The 21,764-nt window shown below is 42.1% G+C and overlaps 1 protein-coding gene across 2 annotated transcripts in view; it reads right to left on the bottom strand.

The window, feature by feature from the left end:
• Positions 1-804: 804 nt before the first annotated feature.
• TARS1 (threonyl-tRNA synthetase 1) overlaps positions 805-21,764 on the bottom strand; it is a 110,663-nt gene continuing 89,703 nt past the window's right edge. For both annotated transcript variants that reach the window (XM_030193010.1, XM_030193009.1), the window contains exons 18-19: positions 8,494-8,608; positions 805-1,988 (exon numbers count right to left, since the gene is read on the bottom strand). In XM_030193010.1, coding sequence (XP_030048870.1) covers positions 1,840-1,988; positions 8,494-8,608 — 264 coding nt within the window. In that variant the 3' untranslated portion in view covers positions 805-1,839. The remainder of the gene's footprint in view (positions 1,989-8,493; positions 8,609-21,764) is intronic.

Below are 21,764 nucleotides of genomic sequence, written 5' to 3'. Positions count from 1 at the left end.
TTCCTTTCCCATTATACATCTGAACTACGCAAGTTTGTTCATGCTCCACCATCCTTTGACAGGAATGACCCAGATGCAGGTAGAAAGCTTTACTCCTCAGTGTAGAAAAAAAAATGGAATTTTCAAGGACCATTGAGCAGGTACATTTAGCATCCAATAAAGGAAAGGCTTTTACAATTTGTCATCAACATCTAAACTGCACAATTTCAATAGTGCACTAAGAGGGTCGTTTACCAAATATTAGCCCATTATTTGCAGCAGAGTCCATAAGGATAAAATGGATCCTGTGGCAGACAAATATGCATCAATCTTTAATAAAAGACCCTCTAATTGAGGAACCCATATACAAAAGTACAAAAGATCAGTCTAACCACTGCTATACATGGTAAAAACAGTTGGCTTAGTGGGTTTTAAAAAAGGTTTGGGTAGCTTCCTAAAAGAAAAGTCCATAAGCCATTATTAACCCATTAGTGCCCAATGTTCCCATAATAAGCTTCCATATGGGAAACATTGGGCACTAATGGGTTAAAATGGAGTTGGGAATATCCACTGCTTATTTCTACGATAAGCAGCATCAAATGGATTGTACTGTTTTGGGATCTTGCCAGGTACCTGTGACCTGGATTGCCCAGTGATAGAAACAGGATACTGGGCTTGATGGACCTTTCGTCTGTCCCAGTATGGCAACACTTAAGTACATGCATATGTTCAGACATTTCTTTAATCCCTGAGAGAAAAGCACACCTTAGTTTTGTTTTAGCTGGCTCATTCTGCAAAAGCAATGAAAAGAGTGGAGCCAATCAGTGAACATAGGAACCAGATGATTCTTTAATGTACTCAGCTAACCTGAACCTTCATATGCTGAATTCTCATGTTTTAAATATTCAAAACAGTTTCCACCTTTTTGTGAGCAACTCATTAACATGATGGCTGGCAAATAAACTGAACATGCAAAAATATTAGTTAAATACACAAACACACACACACACACACACACACACACACACACAAAGCCAACCCCTCACACAATGATGTTTCCACCCAAGAACTTTTACAAAGATTACTTTCTTTTGCTTGTTTTTGACCCCAGGAGTTTTCTTCTGCTTCTTTGGACTTTCGGCTGAATTGTAACTGTTTCCAAAACAATCCTCCTTGACATGAGGACACAACTGGTAGGTGTCTACTGCTAATGTGTAGTACTTCTTCCTCGACTCCAGGGATGAGGTGAGGAGATCTGGCCTAGCTCTTTCACATGACAATGCACACAACTACCTATCAGCCACTGAACCAGCCTCCTTCAGGGTTACTTTGATGATGCTTTCCAGATGGAACTGGACTTATCCCAATTTTTTAAATGGCCTGTACTAATATGTTTTAAGGGCTCAGTTTTTCTATGGCCTATGTCGGAAAACATTAAACCAGGCAATATTGCCCACAAATGCAAGCTAGCAATGAGGTATGTGGAAGAACAGGTATTTTGCTCTTTGTCTGGGGTATAAGACACAAGCTACTTGCTACATACAAGAAGAGAAATAGAATCAATTAATGATTTGAACACCCTCCCCCCCCCCCAACTCATGGAGGGCCTCAACCATGTACCAACCTCTTATTAAATTTGAATATTTTAACTCATACAAAATTTGTTTACACTGAAAGGTCTACTTCATAAGAGTAAAAAACAAAAAACAACTCTCCACATGGCCATGTGATCTATCATCCAATCGCAGTACTCGGTTTATAAACGAAGCTTTGTAATGGAAAGCATTATGGACACAGACATCGAACTAAAATCAGACTGTACACAATTATTTTTGTCTTTTAAATTAGAGCATATGTTCCTCAGAATTCCTCTTCTGCATGTTTGGAACGAGATGTTTTCAGCTGCAGAAGTCTTTTAATAGTTTCAGATACAGTTAGTTCCCCGTGCACCTTGTTATCTCTTGTACGGATGTTTACCGTTCCACTGTTTTTCTCTTTCTCTCCAACAACTAAATAAAACAAAATTTAGAAGAAAAATGGATTAATCCAATGTCTGCACATTAAGTTATAAAGAATGATTTTAACAGCAATTTTCATGGAGAAAACAGTGTACTACCAGCAGACAGGGGCTTTTCTAATCTTGCCTGCTCTTTGGGCAGGTAACCAAGGGCTCTTTTTACTAAGCTGCGGTAGTGATTCCCACGCAGCAAATACGATGAAGCCCATAAGACCTGAATGGGCTTTGTTGCATTTGCTGCACCGGGAATCACTGTGGTTTTATAAAAAGGAGCTCCACATCTATTGTCCATCACTGGGGAGATGTTCCAGGAGTGGGGTTTGAAAATGAAGATACATGTTTCTGAAAATGCAAAAATGTATGTATTTCAATGCACAGACACACAGTAAACTATGCGGATGTACGTTTCTTGGGATAGCTTTCAAAGTGAAACACATGTGAATAGATTTTCACTTGTGCAGGCAGTAATAAAATTACTCTTAATAAACAGTTTTGAATGGATTGATAAGACCTCTTGATGCAGGATGGGAAATGCATTTCTTAAAAATATGTTCCATGGAATGTTCACCCAGAGAGATGAAAGAATAAATGAGGAGACAATGAAACAACCAAAATTAGAAAAAGTAGCCAGTTGGATTAAATTTATGTATTTCGTTGCGTGGATTTAATATACCACCATTCATAAAACATCACAGCGGTGCATATTGATAAAAATTAGAGTGTAAAACATTCACAGGTAAAAACAAAACAAAATCCACAATAAGAGAAGACGGGGAATGAAGTAAAACAACAAAATCAACCTAAGACAAGCAATGGCGGAACACATGAGGTAGGAACAGGTATAGATAGCAAAAGAGGGAAAATAAAGCGCCAAGAGAACTTTAAATTTAATCAAAGAGGATTCCAAACGAGTTTCAGATGGAAGCATGTTCTATAAAGCAGGAGCTACGCAGCAAAAAGCAGAGTCACAGGAAGTAGGCAAAACGAATTTTCTCAAAGAGTTTGGTATCACAAGTTGATTAGTGCATGAAGAGCACAAGGAACATTGGGGTTGATAAGCAATTAATGAAGAATGGAGATAAACAGGGTCACCAGAGAAAAATGCTTTATGGGTAAAAAAAACTATTTTAAAATGAATATGGTATTGAATGTGTATCCAGTGCTGGTCATAGATAAGTGGCATAACATGATCATATTTGTTTGCATGCGCAGGTGCCTTCCTTCTGCACTTGAGCGCAGGACCAACGGTATGGTACTAAAGCAAAGAAGACAGCTCCAAGGGGAGTTGGAAAGGATATGAAAATATACGCCTGATGTCCTTGGAGAACACCTCCCACAAGTAACTAATTTAGCTTTCTCTGAGGACAAACAGACATAATATTCTCACATGTGGGATTCACTGGCTACTAGACTCACAATATAAAAATATGTTTTGGCAACTAAGTAGAGAGTGAGCCTGGTGGAATAAAAAGGACTGGAGGGCAGAGTTGACTTAAGTAGTAAAAAGATTCTGCAGGACTGCTTGTTCAAACTAGCTATCCCTGCTAGAACGCTGCTCCAGACAGTACTGAGCAGTGAAGGTGTGGACAGAAGACCACATTGCCATCTTGCAAATTTCTTCAATGAAGGCAGAGCAGAAATGGGCTACTGAAGCTGCCATGGCTCTTACATTGTGAGCAGTGACACGGCCATGAAGGGTCAGCCCAGCCTGAGCATAAGTGTAGGAGATACAGGCAGCCAGCCACGCAAAGACATAGAGATAGTACGTTTGATGATAGGAATCACTAATGTGTTAGGGTCGAAGAATACAAAAAGCCGGGAGGACTTCATATGAAGTTTTGTATGCTCCAAATAATATGCAGGCGCACATTTGCAGTCTAAAGTAGGAAGTGCTACTTCTCCAGGCTGAGAGTATAGCTTGGGGACGAAGACAGGAAGCACATTAGACTGACTGAGGTGGAACTCTGATACCACTTTAGAGAAGAATGTGGGGTGGGTTTGGAGTACTACTCTGTCATGGTAGAACCCAGTGTAAGGTAGGTCTGCCACAAGGGTTTGAAGTTCACTGTCTCTTCTATTGGAAGTAAGTACTATTAAAAACATTACCTTATATGTAAGGAACTTCAAAGAACAGGAATGAAGTGGGTCAAATTGAGGTTTCATGAAAGCTATGAGGATAACACTAAGATCCCACACCACCGAGGTGGTTTGATAGGAGGTTTGGAATGAAATAAACCTTTCATGAATCTAATTATCAAGGGATGAATGGAAATTGGTTTATCATCAACTCTAGCATGAAAATGGCTAATGGCACTCAAGAGTACTCTGAGTTAGTTTTGAGGCCAGAATCAGAAAGACAGAGGAGGTACTCCATAAGGGTAAGAAGAGAGTACTTTAACAGGTTCAAATGCTCTGGCTGTATACCAAAGGGAAAATCTTTTCCACTTGAAGCGAACACTTGTGTGTAGGTGGTTTCCTCAAGGCTAATAATATTCCAGAGACTTCTTCTAGAAGGTTTAAAGAACGTTAAGTCTATGTCACCAAGAACCAAGCTGGCAAGGCCAAAGAGTGGGAGTCTGGATGGAGGAGAGACCTCTCACTCTGTGTTATTAGGGTTGGGACAGGATCCAACTCAATGGCTCCTTAGACAATAACTCTAGAAGAAGAGGGAACCAAATCTGATGTGGCCAGTAGGGAGCAATTAGAATCATGGTCCCCTGGTCTCAACGTAGTTTAAGAATAGTTTTTTCTTTGAGAGGCAGAGGAGGAGAGACATGTAGAAGATTCGCACCACAGTGGATTAAGATGGCATCAGGAGCTACACTATTGGGAGTCTACAGTCTGGAACAAAAATGGAGTAGCTAGTTGTTCTGAGCAGAAGAGAAGCAGGTCTATTGCTGGGGTTCTCTACTGCTGGACTATTCAACACGATACCAGCATGCTCAGGGACCATTTGTGAGGCTGAAGGAGTCTGCTCAATTTGTCTGCCACAAAATTTTGTGTGCCATCTAGCTCTTATAGAGGTGTTTTGAGAAGCTGCCCAGTTCCATATCTGGATTCCTTGTTGGCAGAGGTGGCAAGAATACCCCGTTTATTCACGTAATACATCGCAATCTGGTTGTCTGTGCAAACAAGTATTCTCTGGTCGAGTATGCGGTCTTGGAATGTTTTGAGGGCGTTCCAGACTGCTCGCAATTTCAGGAGACTGATATGATGTAGTTTCTTCTGTGGGGACCAAGAACCCTGTGTGTGGAGACCATCAAGATGAGCACCCCAACCTACCATGGAAGTCCCCGGGTGAGATTCTCGGAAACCATTCGCCACTGTAGAGAGTGTCATAGCTGTGAAATAACTCAAATAATGGTGGAGAGCAATCTTGTGGCCTGGGACCACTGAGAGAAGAATGTCCACAGAGGAATTTGGAAGTGGAGTCAAGCTAATGGTGTTACATGGACTGTTGATGCCACGTGATCTAGGAGGTGGAGCATGACAACATACCTGGGTGGATTTGGAAATCTGAGCCGAGATATATATTATGCTGTTTGCTCTCAGCTGAGGAACGCTCAACACCGAATAGTGTCCAGGAGAGCCCCCATGAACTCTAAGGTTTGAACAAATTGAAGATGTGATTTGGGGAAATTTATCACAAATCCTAGGAATTCTATAAGCCTTATGGTGACAGAATTGAAGTCTGTGCTTGGGTGCATAAGCAAAGGAATGGCCAGCAGGAAAAAGGAGGTGATGTCCCTGAATAAGACTCTGGTGAGACCTCATTTAGAATATTGTGAACAATTCTGGAGACCACACCTTCAAAAGGAGATATAAGATGGAGTCAGTCCAGAGGGTGGTTACTAAAATGGTCAGTGGTCTTCATCATAAAGCGTATGGGGTCAGACTTAAAGATCTCAATATGTATACTTTGGAAGAAAAGTGGGAGGAGAAATATGGTAGAAACATTTAAATACCCTACATGGCATAAATGCACAGGAGGCAAGTCTGTTTCAATTGAAAGGAAGATCTGGAACGAAGGGGCATAGAATGAAGGTGAAAGGGGATAGACTCAGAAGTAACCTGAGAAAATAGTTCTTCACATGAGCAATTTGGAATGGGTAGTGAATTCGTGGAACAGTTTCCCAGTGGAGGTGGTAAAGATGAAAACTGTATCAGAATTCAATAAAGCTTAGGACAAGTACATAGGATTTCTAAGGGTGTAAAGGAAGAGTAGATGGCATGGATGGGCAGACTGGACAGGCCAAATGGTCTTCATCTGCCTTCTTTTTTCTATGTTTGTGTTTGCAAAATACACCTGGATGATCCCAAAGCCTTTTAGGATAATATTCTATGGACAGATGAGTCAAAAGTGGAACTCTTTGGACAACACAGGCCCTTTTATATCTGGCATAAAGTAAATACAGCATCCACAGTAAGGACATCATACCAACAATCAAATGTTGTGGTGGTAGTGATGGTGTGGGGATGCTTTGTTGTCTCAGGACCTGGAATATTTGCCATTATTGAAGGAACCATGAATTCTGCATTGTACCAGAAAATTCTTAAAAGGAATGTCTAGTTATCTGTCTGTGAGCTGAAGCGTAACTGGGATACGCAGCGAGACAATGATTTGACTCGTTCTATCTCAACTCGATTATTGCAACTCTATTTCAAGGAATAAAATCATCCCAACTAAGAAGACTTAAGACCATTCAAAATACCTCTGTCAAACAAGTCTTTGGAGCTAAGAAATTACAGACTCATTCCATTATTATGTTCAGAACACTGGCTACAAATCTCATATCGTATCCTAGTCAAGACTCTTGTAATAGCCCACCAAGTCTTCCATTTTGGTATGTTCCGCTTTCTCTTTCATTTTCTAATTCCTTAAACCCCCCTCCCCCCCATGCTCTATTAGTTATGGCTAATTTATCTAGATTGTACCCATGAATCATATTTTAGTGTCCCAGTCCCCATATTATGGAATAACTTACCAAGTGACATTGTTAATGAAACTTCCCTTAAGAAATTCAAAGAAGTACTGAAAGCCTATACTTTACTCTTGCTTTTCCTTCCAGTAATTCATAGTAGCCCAATGCAATTTTTAGCATACTGACCTTTTTCTTTTCTATTGAGTTAGTTGCTTACCCAATAATGCAATCAATCTATTTTCTATTGGCTCATCATATATGTTAGTTATCCTTCCTTCTCATGTCTGTGTTATGAGTAAAACATTACACCACATATCTTTAAGAATTTGTTATATATTGTACTTTGGCATGCCCAAATTATATTAAAATTGTAACATAGGCCTCCCTACTGTATTTATACCCCCCCCCCCCCCATTTTAATTAACCTTTTATAAAAAGTGTTTAACTTTATTGTTCACTGCTTGTAGACAAATCACTTTATAGGCAGTATATCAAATGAAAATGAACTATGCAAAACACAAAAGCACGTCTACATCCAAATGGCTAAAGAAAACAAAATTAAAGTTTAGGATGGTCTAGTCAAAATCCTGACTGGAACCCAACAGATGCTATGGCAGGCCCTGAAATGAACTGTTCATGCATGAAAAGCCTATAAATGTGTCTGCATTAAAGCAGTTCTACAAAGGAGCATGGGCTAAAATTCTTCAACAGCGTTATAAAAGTGGTATTAAATTAAAGGAAGCGTTTGGTTGCATTTATTGCTGCTAAAGGTGGTGCAATAATTAATTTTAAAGAGCAGTTACTTTTTCATATTGGCAATATGGGTGCTGGTTAATTTCGTTCCTTGAATAAATGTCATTTAAAACTTGTGTTCTGTGTTTGCTCAGGTTCCCTTTGTCTAATACTACTTCTTGTTTAAAGATCAGAAACCATTCAGTATGACATTTATGCAATAAAAGAGGCAATCAAGTGGGAGGTAAACACTTTTACATCACTGTTGTATAACCTGGGAGATAGGAGGCCCAAATACTGTCTGATAGTGACACCCAGTGGCCATCTTAAGGATGTACATGTGCAATGGATACAAAGGAAAGCTTATGATGTCATAGCTACACTGGAGGCTGATTCTCCTTAATTTAGAAGCTCAGAGGTAAAGGAACTACTGGGCCAAAAATTTATCTGATATGGCAAGGAAACAATTAAAAACAAATCACCAAATAAAAACAAAAAGAATTGTGCAGTTCTAACAGGAAAATCTGTCTTGAAATAAACTGAATTTATAGTTACAATACTTTTCATTTGACCAAGAATAATGAAAATATGACCTAGTTTAAGAAATTTAAGAGCATAAAAGATGCTTCTTATAAGAAGTTCTCTGCATCTATAAGAGTAAGCCATGACCTTGAAAGCTTCATTTATTACAACAGATTTTTATTATTCTTAATAAGTTGAAGAAAATGCTCTGAACCCACTAAGGTACCAGAAAAACAAAATCCAGAATCTGCAAAAACGAATTGCCATTTTTAAAAGACAACTGTTACAATTGGGTGCACCTTTGTTTTTCTTTTTTCTTACCTAGAATGAAGTTGTACTGTGCCAGCTGGGCATTTCTGATCTTCTTGTTCAATGTACAGCCTGGGTCCAGATCAACATCAGTCATAAATCCATCTGCATGGAACTGTTTTCTGACCTACAGCAGACAAACATGTTTCAGCGTGCCAATATTACTCAGACTCTTGCCTTTTTCCAATTTAAATATAAGCCCTTTTCCTTGCTCTGTTATAACTCCATTCAAGTGCATGTTACCACAGTGTACCACAATACAACTGTAAACACAATTCTGCTATATGATTTTTTTTTGTGTGTGCATGTGTGTTTATGAAATGCTATAAGGAGGAATAAGACTTTTCTTGCTTTATAGTCTCCCTATGCATACGCAGAAGCTGGGATCACTAATTCACTCATCCAGGCTTGCCAAGCATGCTAATAGTCTTGTACTGCTGTGTAGTGGTTAGAGTACAATGATATGACTCAGATCAAGGTGTACCAGTGGATGTATACAACTGAAAAATAACACTGTATGTCTCCCGAACAATAATTTTCTCTAGAACTCTGTGCTTTTAGTTTTCAACAAGGACATCCATTTAAAAAAAATATCTGTTCTACAGCAGCATATGGACAGACACAGCAGGAGATGAGAGAGCAGTTAGAAATGGGCAACTTGTGGGTGGGGGCCGTTTGCAGCAAAAGTGAAGTTACTCACCTTTAGCAAGTGTTCTCTGAGGACAGCAGGCCAAGTATTCTCACATCTGGGTGACGTCATTGGCGAAGCACAGTGTGGACACTGACCAGCGTATACAGCAAGCAAAAAAATTCTAGCAGTGTCCCAATGTGCATGTGCTGGTGCCAGTAGAATAGAAGAAGGAATACAACTCCTAGGGGAGGTGGGAGAGGTATGTGAGAATACTTGGCCTGCTGTCCTTGGAGAACACCTGCTACGGGTAACTTCACCTTCTCCGAGGACAAGCAGGCCAGATGTATTCTCACAACTGGGAATCCCTAGCTACCAGGCTCACAGAAAACAGCAATGCTAGGACAATAGGGACTTGAAACTGGGCTTAGGAGGTGAAGTTGGATTCTAGACACCAAACAAATTCTGCAGAACTGGCTGTCACATCGGGTATCCTGCTCAAGGCAGTAGCGATACGTGAATATGTGGACTGAAGACCACGTTGAAGCCCTGCAAATTCCTTGATGGAGGACAGCCTCAAGCGGTCTACTAATATAGCCAAAGTTCTGACATTACGAGCCTTGACATGACCAATCTGGGCATAAGTGAAGGAGATGCATCTGCTAGCCAAATGGAAATAGTGCATTGCCGATGGTTACCCCATCCTATTTGTGTTAAAAGAAACAAAAAGCTGGGTGGACTGTCTATGAGCTTTAGTCCGCTCCAGTTAGAGGGCTAAGGCTCGCTTGCAGTGTAAGGTATGCAGTACACTTTTGCTAGAATAGGTGTGCAGCTTTGGAGAAAATATATTGGTAGAATAATTGACTGGTTAAGATGGAACTCTGACATTACCTTAGTAAGGAACTTGGGGTGTGTGCAAAGAACCACTCTGTTGTGATGAAACTTCATGTAAGGTGGATCAGCCACTAAGGCCTGAAGCTGACTGACTCTGTGAGCTGAAGTAACAGCCACCAAAAACACAAATTTCCGGGTTAAATATTTCAGACGACAGGAGTCAAGCGGCTCAAAAGGAACTCTCATTATCTGGGTTAGAACGACGTTGAGATCTCATGACACAGTAGGAGGTCTGACCAGGGACTTTGTCAACAACAAACCTCTCATGAATCAAACAACTAGAGGCTGAACAGAGATGGACTTCCCCCTTCATGAAAATGGTAAGCACTGATTGCCCTTACAGAGTTGGTTTTCAAACCAGACTCAGAGAGGTGCAGGAGGTATTCAAACATTTTTTGTGCAGGGCAAGAAAGCGCTCTCACACCAGACAGCAAACCTTCTCCATTTAAAAGAATAACACCTCTTAGTGGAATCTTTTCTGGAAGTAAGATTTTGGAGACACCCTAAGGCAGATTTAGTGAAACTCTATGCTCTTAACATCCAGGCCGTAAGGGCCAGGGACTGGAGGTTGGGAAGTAGAAGACACCCCTTGCTCTGTGTTATGATGGTGGGAAAACAATCCTATCTCCACAGTTATTCAGAGGACAACTCCAGAAGAACAGAGAACCAGATCTGTCTCGGCCAGAATGGAGTGATTAGGATCATCATTCCCCCAATCCTGCCTGAGTTTCAGCAAAGTCTTCTCTATGAGAGATATCGGAAGACACACATACCAAATGTGCCGTGTAATCTGAGCATGGAGCAGAACTGAGGGACCCTGTGGTTGGAGGGGGTGCCCCACTCTTGGAAGATCTTGTGGGATACGTTCATATTGAGAGACCACTCATGAGGTTGCATTACCCTTTTCAGTCTGTCATGCCATTGTTCTTGCCAGCCAGGTACATTGCTCATAGTACCATCAGTTGAAGAAGGGCTAACTGCCAAATCAATACTGCCTCCTGACACAAGAGGTAAAATCCCCCCCCCCCCCCCCCCCCGTTCACATAATACATTGCAACCTGATTGACAGTTTGGATGAGAACAATTTGGTTCTGCAGCTGAGTGTACCAAACAGCCCTTGGCTCCAGGAGGTTGGAAGTGAAGATCTGTCTCCTAAGCAGACCACACTCCCTGGGTGTGATAAGTACATAAGCATCGCCATGCTGGGTCCATTGAACCCAGCATACTGTCACCTACAATGGCCAAAAGAACAAGTAATTTGTCCCGCCCATCATGGAAATAGTGTATTATTCCCTCGTCCATTCAGTAACATTTTATGGCCTTTTCCTCCAGGAAGCCGTTCAACCTTGTTTTGAAGTCCACTAAGCTAACCGCCTTAACCACTTTTTCCAGCAGCGAATTCCATAGTTTAACTACGCGTTGAGTGAAGAAAAATTTCCTCCGATTCGTATTAAATTTACCACACTGCAGCTTCATCGCATGCCCCCTTGTCCTAGTGTTTTTGGAAAGCGTAAACAGAAGCTCCACATCTACCCGTTCCATTCCACTCATTATCATATCTCCCCTCAGCCGCCTTTTCTCCAAGCTGAAGAGCCCCAGCCTCTTCAGCCTTTCCTCATAGGGAAGTCGTCCCATCCCCTGTATCATCTTTGTCGCCCTTCTCTGCACCTTTTCCAATTCCACTATATCTTTTTTGAGGTGCGGCGACCAGAATTGAACACAATACTCGAGGTGCGGTCGCACCATGGAGCGATACAACGGCAGAATAATATCCTTATTTTTGTTTTCAATCCCTTTCCTAATGATAACCAACATTCTATTTGCTTTCCTAGCCGCAGCAGCACATTGAGCAGAAGTTTTCAGCGTATCATCAACGATGACACCTAGATCCGTTTCTCGGTCCATGACTCCCAACGCTGAACCTTGCATGATGTAGTTATAGTTTGGGTTCCTCTTTCCTACATGCATCACTTTGCACTTGTTCACATTAAACATCATCTGCCATTTAGATGCCCAGTCTCCCAAGGTCCTCTTGTAGTTGTTCACAATCTTCCTGCGATTTGACGACTTTAAATAACTTTGTGTCATCGGCAAATTTGATTACCTCACTAGTTACCCCCATCTCTAGGTCATTTATGAATATGTTAAAAAGCAGAGGTCTTAGCACAGATCCCTGAGGGACCCTACTAACTACCCTTCTCCATTGCGAATATTGACCTTTTAATCCTATTCTCTGTTTCCTATCTTTCAACCAGTTTTTAATCCACAGTAAGACACTCCACATAAGCCCCCCATCCCAAATTGGATGAATTCATTGTTAACACTTTTTCAGAAGGTGGAATTTGGAATGGTAGTTCCACAGTCAAATTGGACCAAACTGTCCACCAGAGGAGGGAGAAGAATTTGGATGATATCTACTAGGTTCACAACAGCCTGCGACCACTGGGAAGCCGGAGTCCACTGGGCACCTCTCAAATGGAGGCATGCCATGGGAGCAACATGTACTGGAGAGGCTATATGGCCTAATAATCTCAACATCTGCTGAGATGTGACCTGCTTGCTGCTCTGGACTTACGAAGCGAGCACTATCAAGGCATCTGCTCTTGCTAGTGGCAGAAAAGCCTGAGCTTGCACCTACTAAGCAGGGCTCCTATGTACTCCACTCATTGAGCTGGGAGAAGGTGGGACTTGGAGTAGTTTATGATGAAACCTTGAAGCTCCAGCACCTGAACAGTTCTCTGCATTGATTCTTGTGCTCCTTCCCGCAATGTGTTCTTGACCAAATAACCATTCAGGTAGGGGGAAACATATACTCTCAGTCTGCGCAGCGATGCTGCGACTACTGATAAACGCTTAGTGAATACCCTGGGAGCTGACAAGGTAAAACGTGATATTAGTAGTGGTGTTTCCCTACTCAAAACCCGAGATATTTCCAGTGGCTTTGAAATATTGAAATGTGGGTATAGGTATCCTTTAAGTCCAGAGAGCATAGCCAATCTTGTTCCTGAATTATCCTGAGCTTTTCTTTGACCAGAAATGTGTTCAGGGCCCTTAGGTCTAGGATGGGATGAAATCCCCCCCCCCCCCCCCCCCCAATCTTTTGGGCACAAGGAAGTACCTGGAATAGAATTCCTTCCTTTCTTCCATGGGTGGCACAGGCACTGGCCTGTGGAAAGGTGAAGATTCTTCTACAAGAACCCACTTGTGCTGAGAACTCTTTTCAGAAGCTCTCTGTGGACAATTTGGTGGTTTCTGATGTCAGATGTCAATTTTTACCTTTGTTGGTAAAACTTCAGCCGATGCTGACCGGTCCTGGGGTCTATCAGAGCCTGAGGTCAACGAAGGTGGAGACTTCTTCGATGCCAGTGTACACTCCCTGTGGTAGATGAAGTCTAAGCAGCCATTAAAGTTAATGCTTCCGGTGCCAATGTTGATATATCAGCCTTGAGGAGCCAAAAAGGTTCTCCTGTTGGACCTAACTCACCATCTGTGTCCTCAACTGTATTTTTAAACAGAAAGAACAAAAATTAGGCTTATGGTTAGGTCCAAGGTACCCAATGCACCAACAGTGTGGGTGCATTGAAGAGATCACATGATTGCATTGGGTGCACCTTTTGAAGCCATTGGGGGTCTTCTTGGACATCAAAAAAAAAAAATTAAATTCCTCAATCTTGAGGATCAAAAAGGGGAAAAGCTCAAATCGAGGTCAGTGCTCAAGCCTAAAAGGTGCCTACAGAGCCATGCAAAAAAGCAAGCAAGCTTGAAGAACCAAAAAACCTAATAAATAAAGGGGAAGGTACTGAAAATAAAAACTGTGAAAATAAGACAAATGGAGGAAAACCTGCACAGGAAGGTACCGAAAAAGTATCTGTCAAAGTATTGGAAAGAGACCTTGAAGAAGTGACCTCTCAGCTCTACAGAAAAAAAACACAGACCAAGGAACCTGCACTCGCGTGTCAGGCAGGAGGGCACTCACGTATATGCAGTGAGACATTGCTAAAATTTTCAAATTGCTGTATATGCTAGGCAGCATCTGCACTGGGCTCCATCAGATGCATCACCCGGATGTGAGAATACTAATGACCTGCTTATCCTTGGAGAAAATAATTTTGCCTAAACTAGGGGTTCTCAACCCAGTCCTTGGGACACATCTATCCAATTTGGTTTACAGGATACCCTCAATGAATATGCATGAGAAATTTGCATGCACTACCCACATTCAATGCAAATCTCAAGAATATTCGTTATGGGCATCTTGCAAATCTGACTGGCTGGGTGTGTCCCAAGGACTTGGTTGAAAACTCCTGGTCTAAATGCTACTGTCTATTTCAGAGAACATAGAAGGTATAGCTTTAGCTAACATTTTGACAAAGTCGACATCCTCAGTGAGTTAGGTTGCAGTCTGACAAATCTTTATTTCATAAGCTCAGAGGTTAACGGCTTATAGCACCAAGCATAATAAGGACAAATTGATTACCCCACAGTAGCCCTGCTGGGGTTATCTGTAAATCTCCAGGAGTCGGTGCTAACTGAGCCACAAGTTTTCAAACTACTACTTCACAGTATATTTTAAATAAGAAGTCTTTGAAGCAGAAGTTGCAAAACCATCTGTGTTATATCTATTGTGATACAAAAGATCCTCTAGAAAACACATTAAGTCTGCTTTATTGTGCACAAGATCTTTCTTGTAACTTTAAACACAAAGAACTTTCTTGCTTAAATATTACATTAGTTTTTCTCTATGACACTCCATCCCTAATTTAGTGGACTTTGTATTTAGAGCTGGTTGACCTTTTTTTTCTGGTAGTTATCAATTCTTACCTTTTCCTTTCCGTCTGTAGGAGTGGATTCTATTTTCCTGATTTAGCTCTAATATTTTCTTTCAAGTGGTATTATTTCTCTATGACACTCCATCCCTAATTTAGTGGACTTTGTATTTAGGGCTGGTTGACCCTTTTTTTCTGGTACTTATCAATTCTTACCCTTTCCTTCTGTAGGAGTGGATTCTATTTTCCTGATTTAGCTCTAATATTTTCTTTCAAGTGGTATTATTTCACTTGTCAATTATTATAAATTGCAAATAAAAATAAAATTTTAAAAATGTACTTTCTTCTGAGCTACTCCGGACTACAATTTTGGAAGGCCTGAGACCCAATTACTTTCCACTCTACAGTACTCGGTACATCAAACTACTTAAAGGGTGCTAGTCTACAACAAATCAGAAAATGGTTGTGAGCAGCTTAAATGGGAAACAAAACTGTAGAGAAATCAGTGTTTTAGCTGTGTCCCATATAATTACGGTTTTGTACTGAAAACCCACAACGTCCTCTGGTATTTGCTGTAATTTTCTGAAGGGTGTTTGCCACATTTTTTCCCCCAAGATTAATAGCTGAGGAGCAGTTTAGAAGTATATATGGGATTCTATAGGGTAATTAGTTGTTGAGGTCTGGTATATGTTCAACATAAACTTCATAAAAAATGCTTTTACTTTCATGAAATAAACTTTTTCCTCTAAAATAAAGATAAGGATGCTGAAGCTACCATAAAGCAAACAATGTTAGAGATTATTTTAAAAGGGATGGAGAACAAAACTGAAAATATTATACCTCTGTATATTTTCACGAGTATTATATGCAGTTCTGATCGCCCCATCCCTAAAAGGATATAGTGGAACCAGAAAAGGTTGAGAGAAGGGCAAACAAAACTTAAAGGGGATAGAATACTTCTTTTAAAAAAAAAAAAAAAAGGCTGAACAAGTTAGATTCTACAAGTTGGAAAACAGATTTTGGGGCGATACAATACAAGTTCATTATAAATTCTTAGCCTGGTAGGCTTGGTTGAGCCATCATTCACCTCTGGAAATAGGCTACTGTATAAGAAATGGATCTATTTGTTGGATCTGCTGGATACTTTTAACCCAGACCGGCAAATATTAAGAGACAGTTATGCTGGGCTCAATAAACCTTGGCTTCACTTAAGATTAGCCTGGCTTGTTCTAAGATTCAATGAAAAAAAAATGTAGAGTTCTGCTTTTGGAGTCACATTCAATAAATGGCACCCAAAGTTAGGTGTCATTAAGATCCACGCTACGTGCTGATTTTTTATTTTTTTTATTTATTTATGTTGATTTATATACCGTGTCTTGTTGCAACTGCAAAACAGAACGGTTTACATATATATAAAAAAATTGGTATATACAAATAAACAAACATAGGAATTCCATTCGTGACAGGAAAGCACAGCAATCAAGATAGACTACATAATAAATCAATACAAATTAAAAATCTAGTATACAATTAAGCTATCCCATTTTTCTTTGTCTTTTTGACCTTATCTCATTATGCCAAGTTCTGTTCTACATAGCTTATAAAGAGAAAGGTTTTCAGAAGTTTTCGGTAATGGAGATAAGATTTCTCTAGTCTGATCTCCTTTGGAAGGCTATTCCAAAGAGAGGGTGACAGGTAGAAAAAAGCCGATCTCCGTGTAGATTCCCACCTAGCCTTAGTAAGAGGGGGAATGACTAACCTGTTATCTGTTAGGGATCTGAGAGTTCGCATAGCGGTGTAGGGGATTGTTAAATTCGACAAGTAGCTGGGGTTTAATGTGTGAAAGGCTTTGTGTGTAAGGACAAGAGCCTTAAACTTTATTCTTGCTTCAACCGGGAGCCAGTGCAGATGATTGAGTAAAGGATTCCCATGCCCAACTTTGGGCTGGAATCTGGTGTAAATCCTCAGGTCCAGTTGATGGCAGTTGAATGCACAAATCTAAGCATTCTATAACATCATGCCTAATTTCTTGGAATACCCTGACCTGCCCATGTCCACACAGTTTTGAGTTGCACACCTTGAAATTTAGGAACGGATGTCACCACAGAATAGTGACTAGGGCAGATGCACGCGCACAAATCCAAATTGGTGCCAATTAAGCCCAAAAATTGATTAGTCAGTTGGGTGCTAACCATTGGTTTGCACGCACATCTGGGATCTGTGTCCAAATCTGGGCGCCCAAGTTTAGGAGACCTATATAGAATCCAAGGGTAGGTGTACAAAAATCAAAAATAGCAGTACATGACGACAGAAAAGGAACGGGAAATAAGATACTGATGTGTATGCAAAAGAAAAAAAAATCCCTCAGGGTGATAAGTGGGGATCTCAAGGGCAGTAGAATGGGCCAGAAAGATGCTTGGATATACAGGGATATAACCAGTAGGAAAAAGGAAATGACACTGCCTCTGAACAAGTCACTGGTGAGACCTCATCTGGAGTTCTGTCTCTGGTTCTGGACACAGAAAGAGTACAGAAAGTCCACTGAAGGGATTTTGTAACAGAAGAGAGAGGGTGATATGGGAAAGCTACAACTAATGCATAAGAAACAAATATTATTCAGTAGAAATGAAATTCTACAGCACAAGCTGGAATATGAGGTTCTAAAGGTATAGACTCAGGAATAACATTAGAAAATTTCTTCACAGAGAAGTTGGTGGAAACAGAGTGGTCTCCCAGTTGAAGGGAGGTAGAAACAGTAACAGAGTTCAGAGAAGAATGGGACAAGCACAGAGGGTCTCTAGCTACAAAGGAGAGAACGGAAAGCTAGAGATCATGCAAGATCTATGGTATTGTAACAGAACTGGGCAAATGTGGTAGGTTTTATGGTCTTTATGAGCCATCTTGAGTATCTGTAAAATGGGTTTTATTGGCAAGAAGGGAAATGGTATGAAATACAAATACTGACTGTGTTCAGGAGGGCATTAACACTATAAGCATGCCAGGACACACAGCAAGCATGTGCTTCATGGGCCTGGATGTTAATTGACTCCTACGAACATCAAGATATAACATGCAATAGAACATCCTGCAGCCTACAGTTAGTAAACGGAGGCACCGTTGCCCAAAAGGAGGAGTGGCCTAGTGGTTAGAGTGGTGGAATTTGGTCCTGGGGAACTGGGTTCAATTCCCACTGCAGGCACAGGCAGCTCCTTGTGACTCTGGGCAAGTCACTTAACCCTCCATTGCCCCAGGTACAAATAAGTATCCGTATATAATATGTAAGTCGCATTGAACCTGCTATGAGTGGGAAAGCGCGGAGTACAAATGTGAAAAAAAAACAAACTTGGAGATCATGTTACTCCTCTTTTGGAGAGGCTCCACTGGCTGCCAGTTGCATAGACAGTGGGATTTAAGGTGCTGTCTTTGGTTTATATATATTTGAATTGTATGGTTCCTTCCTATTACAAAAAACTTCTTCAGATCTACTCTGGAGTGCAGTCTTCATTCCTCCCAGCAGGACTTACTATCGCTTCCAGCTCCTGCTCATATTAAGTTTGTTAGTATACATATATATATTAAAAAAAAAAAAAGGGCATTTAGATTTTTTCCTGCAAAATTATGCTCTAGGTTCCTGTGGAATAGCACTCCATATTCTAGGTAATTTTCATTTTTGGAAAATTCTTCAAGCCTACTTGCCTACTTGTGCCTTTGGATGATTTGTTTACAGAGGAGTTTTAATTTTAAAATTCATATTTATTAATATATACCCCCACTACTCATAATGCTACATTGGCTCCCGATCAAGGCCAGACTATTTTTCAAAACCAGTACAATCATCTTCAAAATACTGTTTGGCATGTCACCGGACTACATGACCAAACTATCACCAAGAAATGAAAACCCAGGAACAAGAGGTTACCTACTACTTCACCTGCCCAACTGCAAAAATGTACTACATGTACTGCAAGTCCACCTACATGGCGGAATTTAGCTACTTGGGCTCAAAATAGTGGAACTCAATTCCCATAGTCATAAGAAGTATCACGAACAACCTCCAGTTCAGAAAAGACCTAAAGACCTACCTCTTCAGGAAATTCTATGAGTAAAATATGCACTAATCATTTTGGAACAATTCATAACACTACCTCTACTGTAACGCATCTTTCCATTTAAAAAATTAACTAAGACATATCTTCTCAAGAAACCAATGACTATTCCATACGAACTACTAGTTATCTTGCCAACCACTGTAAGCACAGCATCATACAACCTTGAAAACGTAATTGAATCAATGTAATCTCTAACTGTTAAATGTAAGCCACATTGAACCAAAACTCATTTTTGAATAATTGTTGGATACAAGTATGAATAAATAAATAAAATAAATGTACTGTATTCTACCTAGAGAATGACACAGGTACAAAGTCTGTCCCCATAGCGCAAGAGATTTATTTACTCCTGTAATGTGCAAAATATAAAGATGGCACATGCCAGGGATGGTGTTAGGGGAGTGCGACTAGAGCAACTGCCCTTGGCCTCTGACCAGGGAGAGCCCCAAGCCTGCTGGAATCTTAAGAAAGTGCAGCCTGGTAGTGGGCTTTGGGTTCCCTTCTGCCTTGGGTCCCAGCCATGTCCAACACTATTTCTGGCAAGATGTACATATCAAATCTGACATGCTCTAAATCACAAACTAGAAGGTAAAATTATGTATCATACCTGATAATTTTCTTTCCATTAATCATAGCTGATCAATCCATAGACTGGTGGGTTGTGTCCATCTACCAGCAGGTGGAGATAGAGAGCAATCCTTTTGCCTCCCTATATGTGGTCATGTGCTGCCGGAAACTCCTCAGTATGTCGATATCCAAGCTCCATCCGCAGGACTCAGCACTTAGAGAATTACACCCAAAAAGGGACACTCTGCCCAGCTCACCACCGCCGAAACGGGGGAGGGGAATTAACCCAGCTCATCCCCACACAAGTGGGGGAGGGGAATCCGTCCAGCTCATCCCCGCGGAGCGGGGGAGGGACACCACACCCGCCAATGCGGGGGGGATCTGGCTTATCCTGCAACCGCAACCGCGGGAGGAGCTGACTGACCCTAACACCGCCGAAGCGGGAGTGGTACAAAGCTGCCCTACTGCCGCACGAAGCGGGAGGGAGCGCCGGCAGAATTTAAGTCTCAATCCAGCCCCGTAAAACGGAGGAGAGAGGAATGCAGCAGCTCACTGTAACACAAATTCGTCTCAACTCTTGAAGAATCCATTGAAAAACTTGAACATGAAGTCCTCCTGAACAGGAACTGAAGACTAAACTTGAACCTGAAATGTAACCAGAATATAAACAATACAGATATCTGGGAGGGGCTATGGATTGATCAGCTATGATTAATGGAAAGAAAATTATCAGGTATGATACATAATTTTACCTTCCATATCATCATGCTGATCAATCCATAGACTGGTGGGATGTACCGAAGCAGTACTCACCCAGGGCGGGACATAGAAATCCCTGACCGCAACACTGAAGCTCCGAACCGGGCCTCCGCCCGAGCAGCCACAGTCAAGCAGTAATGCCTGGAGAAGGTATGGGCCGATGCCCAAGTTGCCGCCTTGCAAATCTCCTCCAAGGAGACGGACCCGGCCTCTGCCATCGAGGCCGCCTGAGCTCTAGTGGAGTGAGCCTTCAGCTGGATAGGCGGCACCTTCCCCGCGGCCACATAAGCCACTGCAATGGCTTCCTTGACCCATCTTGCCACTGTAGGCTTAGCAGCCTGCAGACCCTTACGAGGACCTGCAAACAGGACAAACAGATGATCCGACTTCCGGAAATCATTGGTCACTTCCAAGTATCTGATGATGACTCGTCTCACATCCAGATATTTGAGAGCAGAGTATTCCTCTGGGTAGTCCTCCCTACGAAAGGAAGGGAGACAGAGCTGCTGATTCACATGGAAGCGAGAAACAACCTTGGGCAGGAAGGAAGGCACTGTGCGAATAGACACTCCTGCCTCAGTGAACTGCAGAAAGGGCTCTCGACATGAGAGTGCCTGGAGCTCGGAAACTCTTCTGGCTGAAGTGATAGCCACCAAAATGACTGCTTTCAACGTCAGGTCTTTCAGAGATGCCCTTGACAAGGGTTCAAAAGGCGGCTTCTGCAAGGCTCTTAGCACCAGGTTGAGATTCCACGCAGGCACCACTGAGTGCAGAGGAGGGCGCAGGTGATTAACTCCCTTGAGAAAGCGCACCACATCTGGCTGCGAAGCCAGGGAAGCACCCTTCAGGCGGCCCCTGAAGCAAGCCAGAGCCGCTACCTGGACTTTAAGGGAACTGAGCGACAGGCCTTTCTCCAGACCTTCTTGCAGGAACGCCAACACTGAAGAAATTGGAGCAGTGAAGGGAGAAAGTGAGCCTGCTTCACACCATGCTGCAAAGGTACGCCAAACCCTGGCGTAAGCAGTAGAAGTAGAGCGCTTCCTCGCTCTTAGCATAGTGGCGATGACCTTGTCTGAGAAGCCCTTCTTTCTCAGACGCTGCCGCTCAATAGGCAGGCCGTAAGACCAAAGGGGGAGGGATCCTCCATCACCACGGGACCCTGATGCAACAGGCCCTGCTCCACTGGCAGCCGCAGAGGATCGTCCACTGAGAGCCTGATCAAGTCCGCATACCAGGGACGTCTGGGCCAGTCCGGACCCACCAGGATTATCCGGCCCGGATGCTTTGCCACCCGGTCTAGCACCCTGCCCAACATGGGCCAGGGCGGGAACACATAGAGAAGCTCCTGTGTCGGCCACTGTTGGAGAAGAGCATCTACTCCCAGGGATCGAGGGTCCCGTCCTCTGCTGAAAAAGCGCGGCACTTGGCAATTGGCCGATGACGCCATCAGATCTAGGCTCGGCTGGCCCCAGCGCTTCGTGATGTCCAAGAACGCCTGAGCAGATAGCTGCCACTCTCCGGGATCCAAGGTATGGCGACTGAGAAAGTCCGCCTTGACAT

The sequence above is a fragment of the Microcaecilia unicolor genome, chromosome 2 (assembly GCF_901765095.1).
Source record: "Microcaecilia unicolor chromosome 2, aMicUni1.1, whole genome shotgun sequence".
Classification (NCBI taxonomy): Eukaryota; Metazoa; Chordata; class Amphibia; order Gymnophiona; family Siphonopidae; genus Microcaecilia; species Microcaecilia unicolor.
The sequence above is the reverse complement of the archived record's forward strand: the minus strand, read 5'-3'. Positions and strand labels throughout refer to the sequence as shown.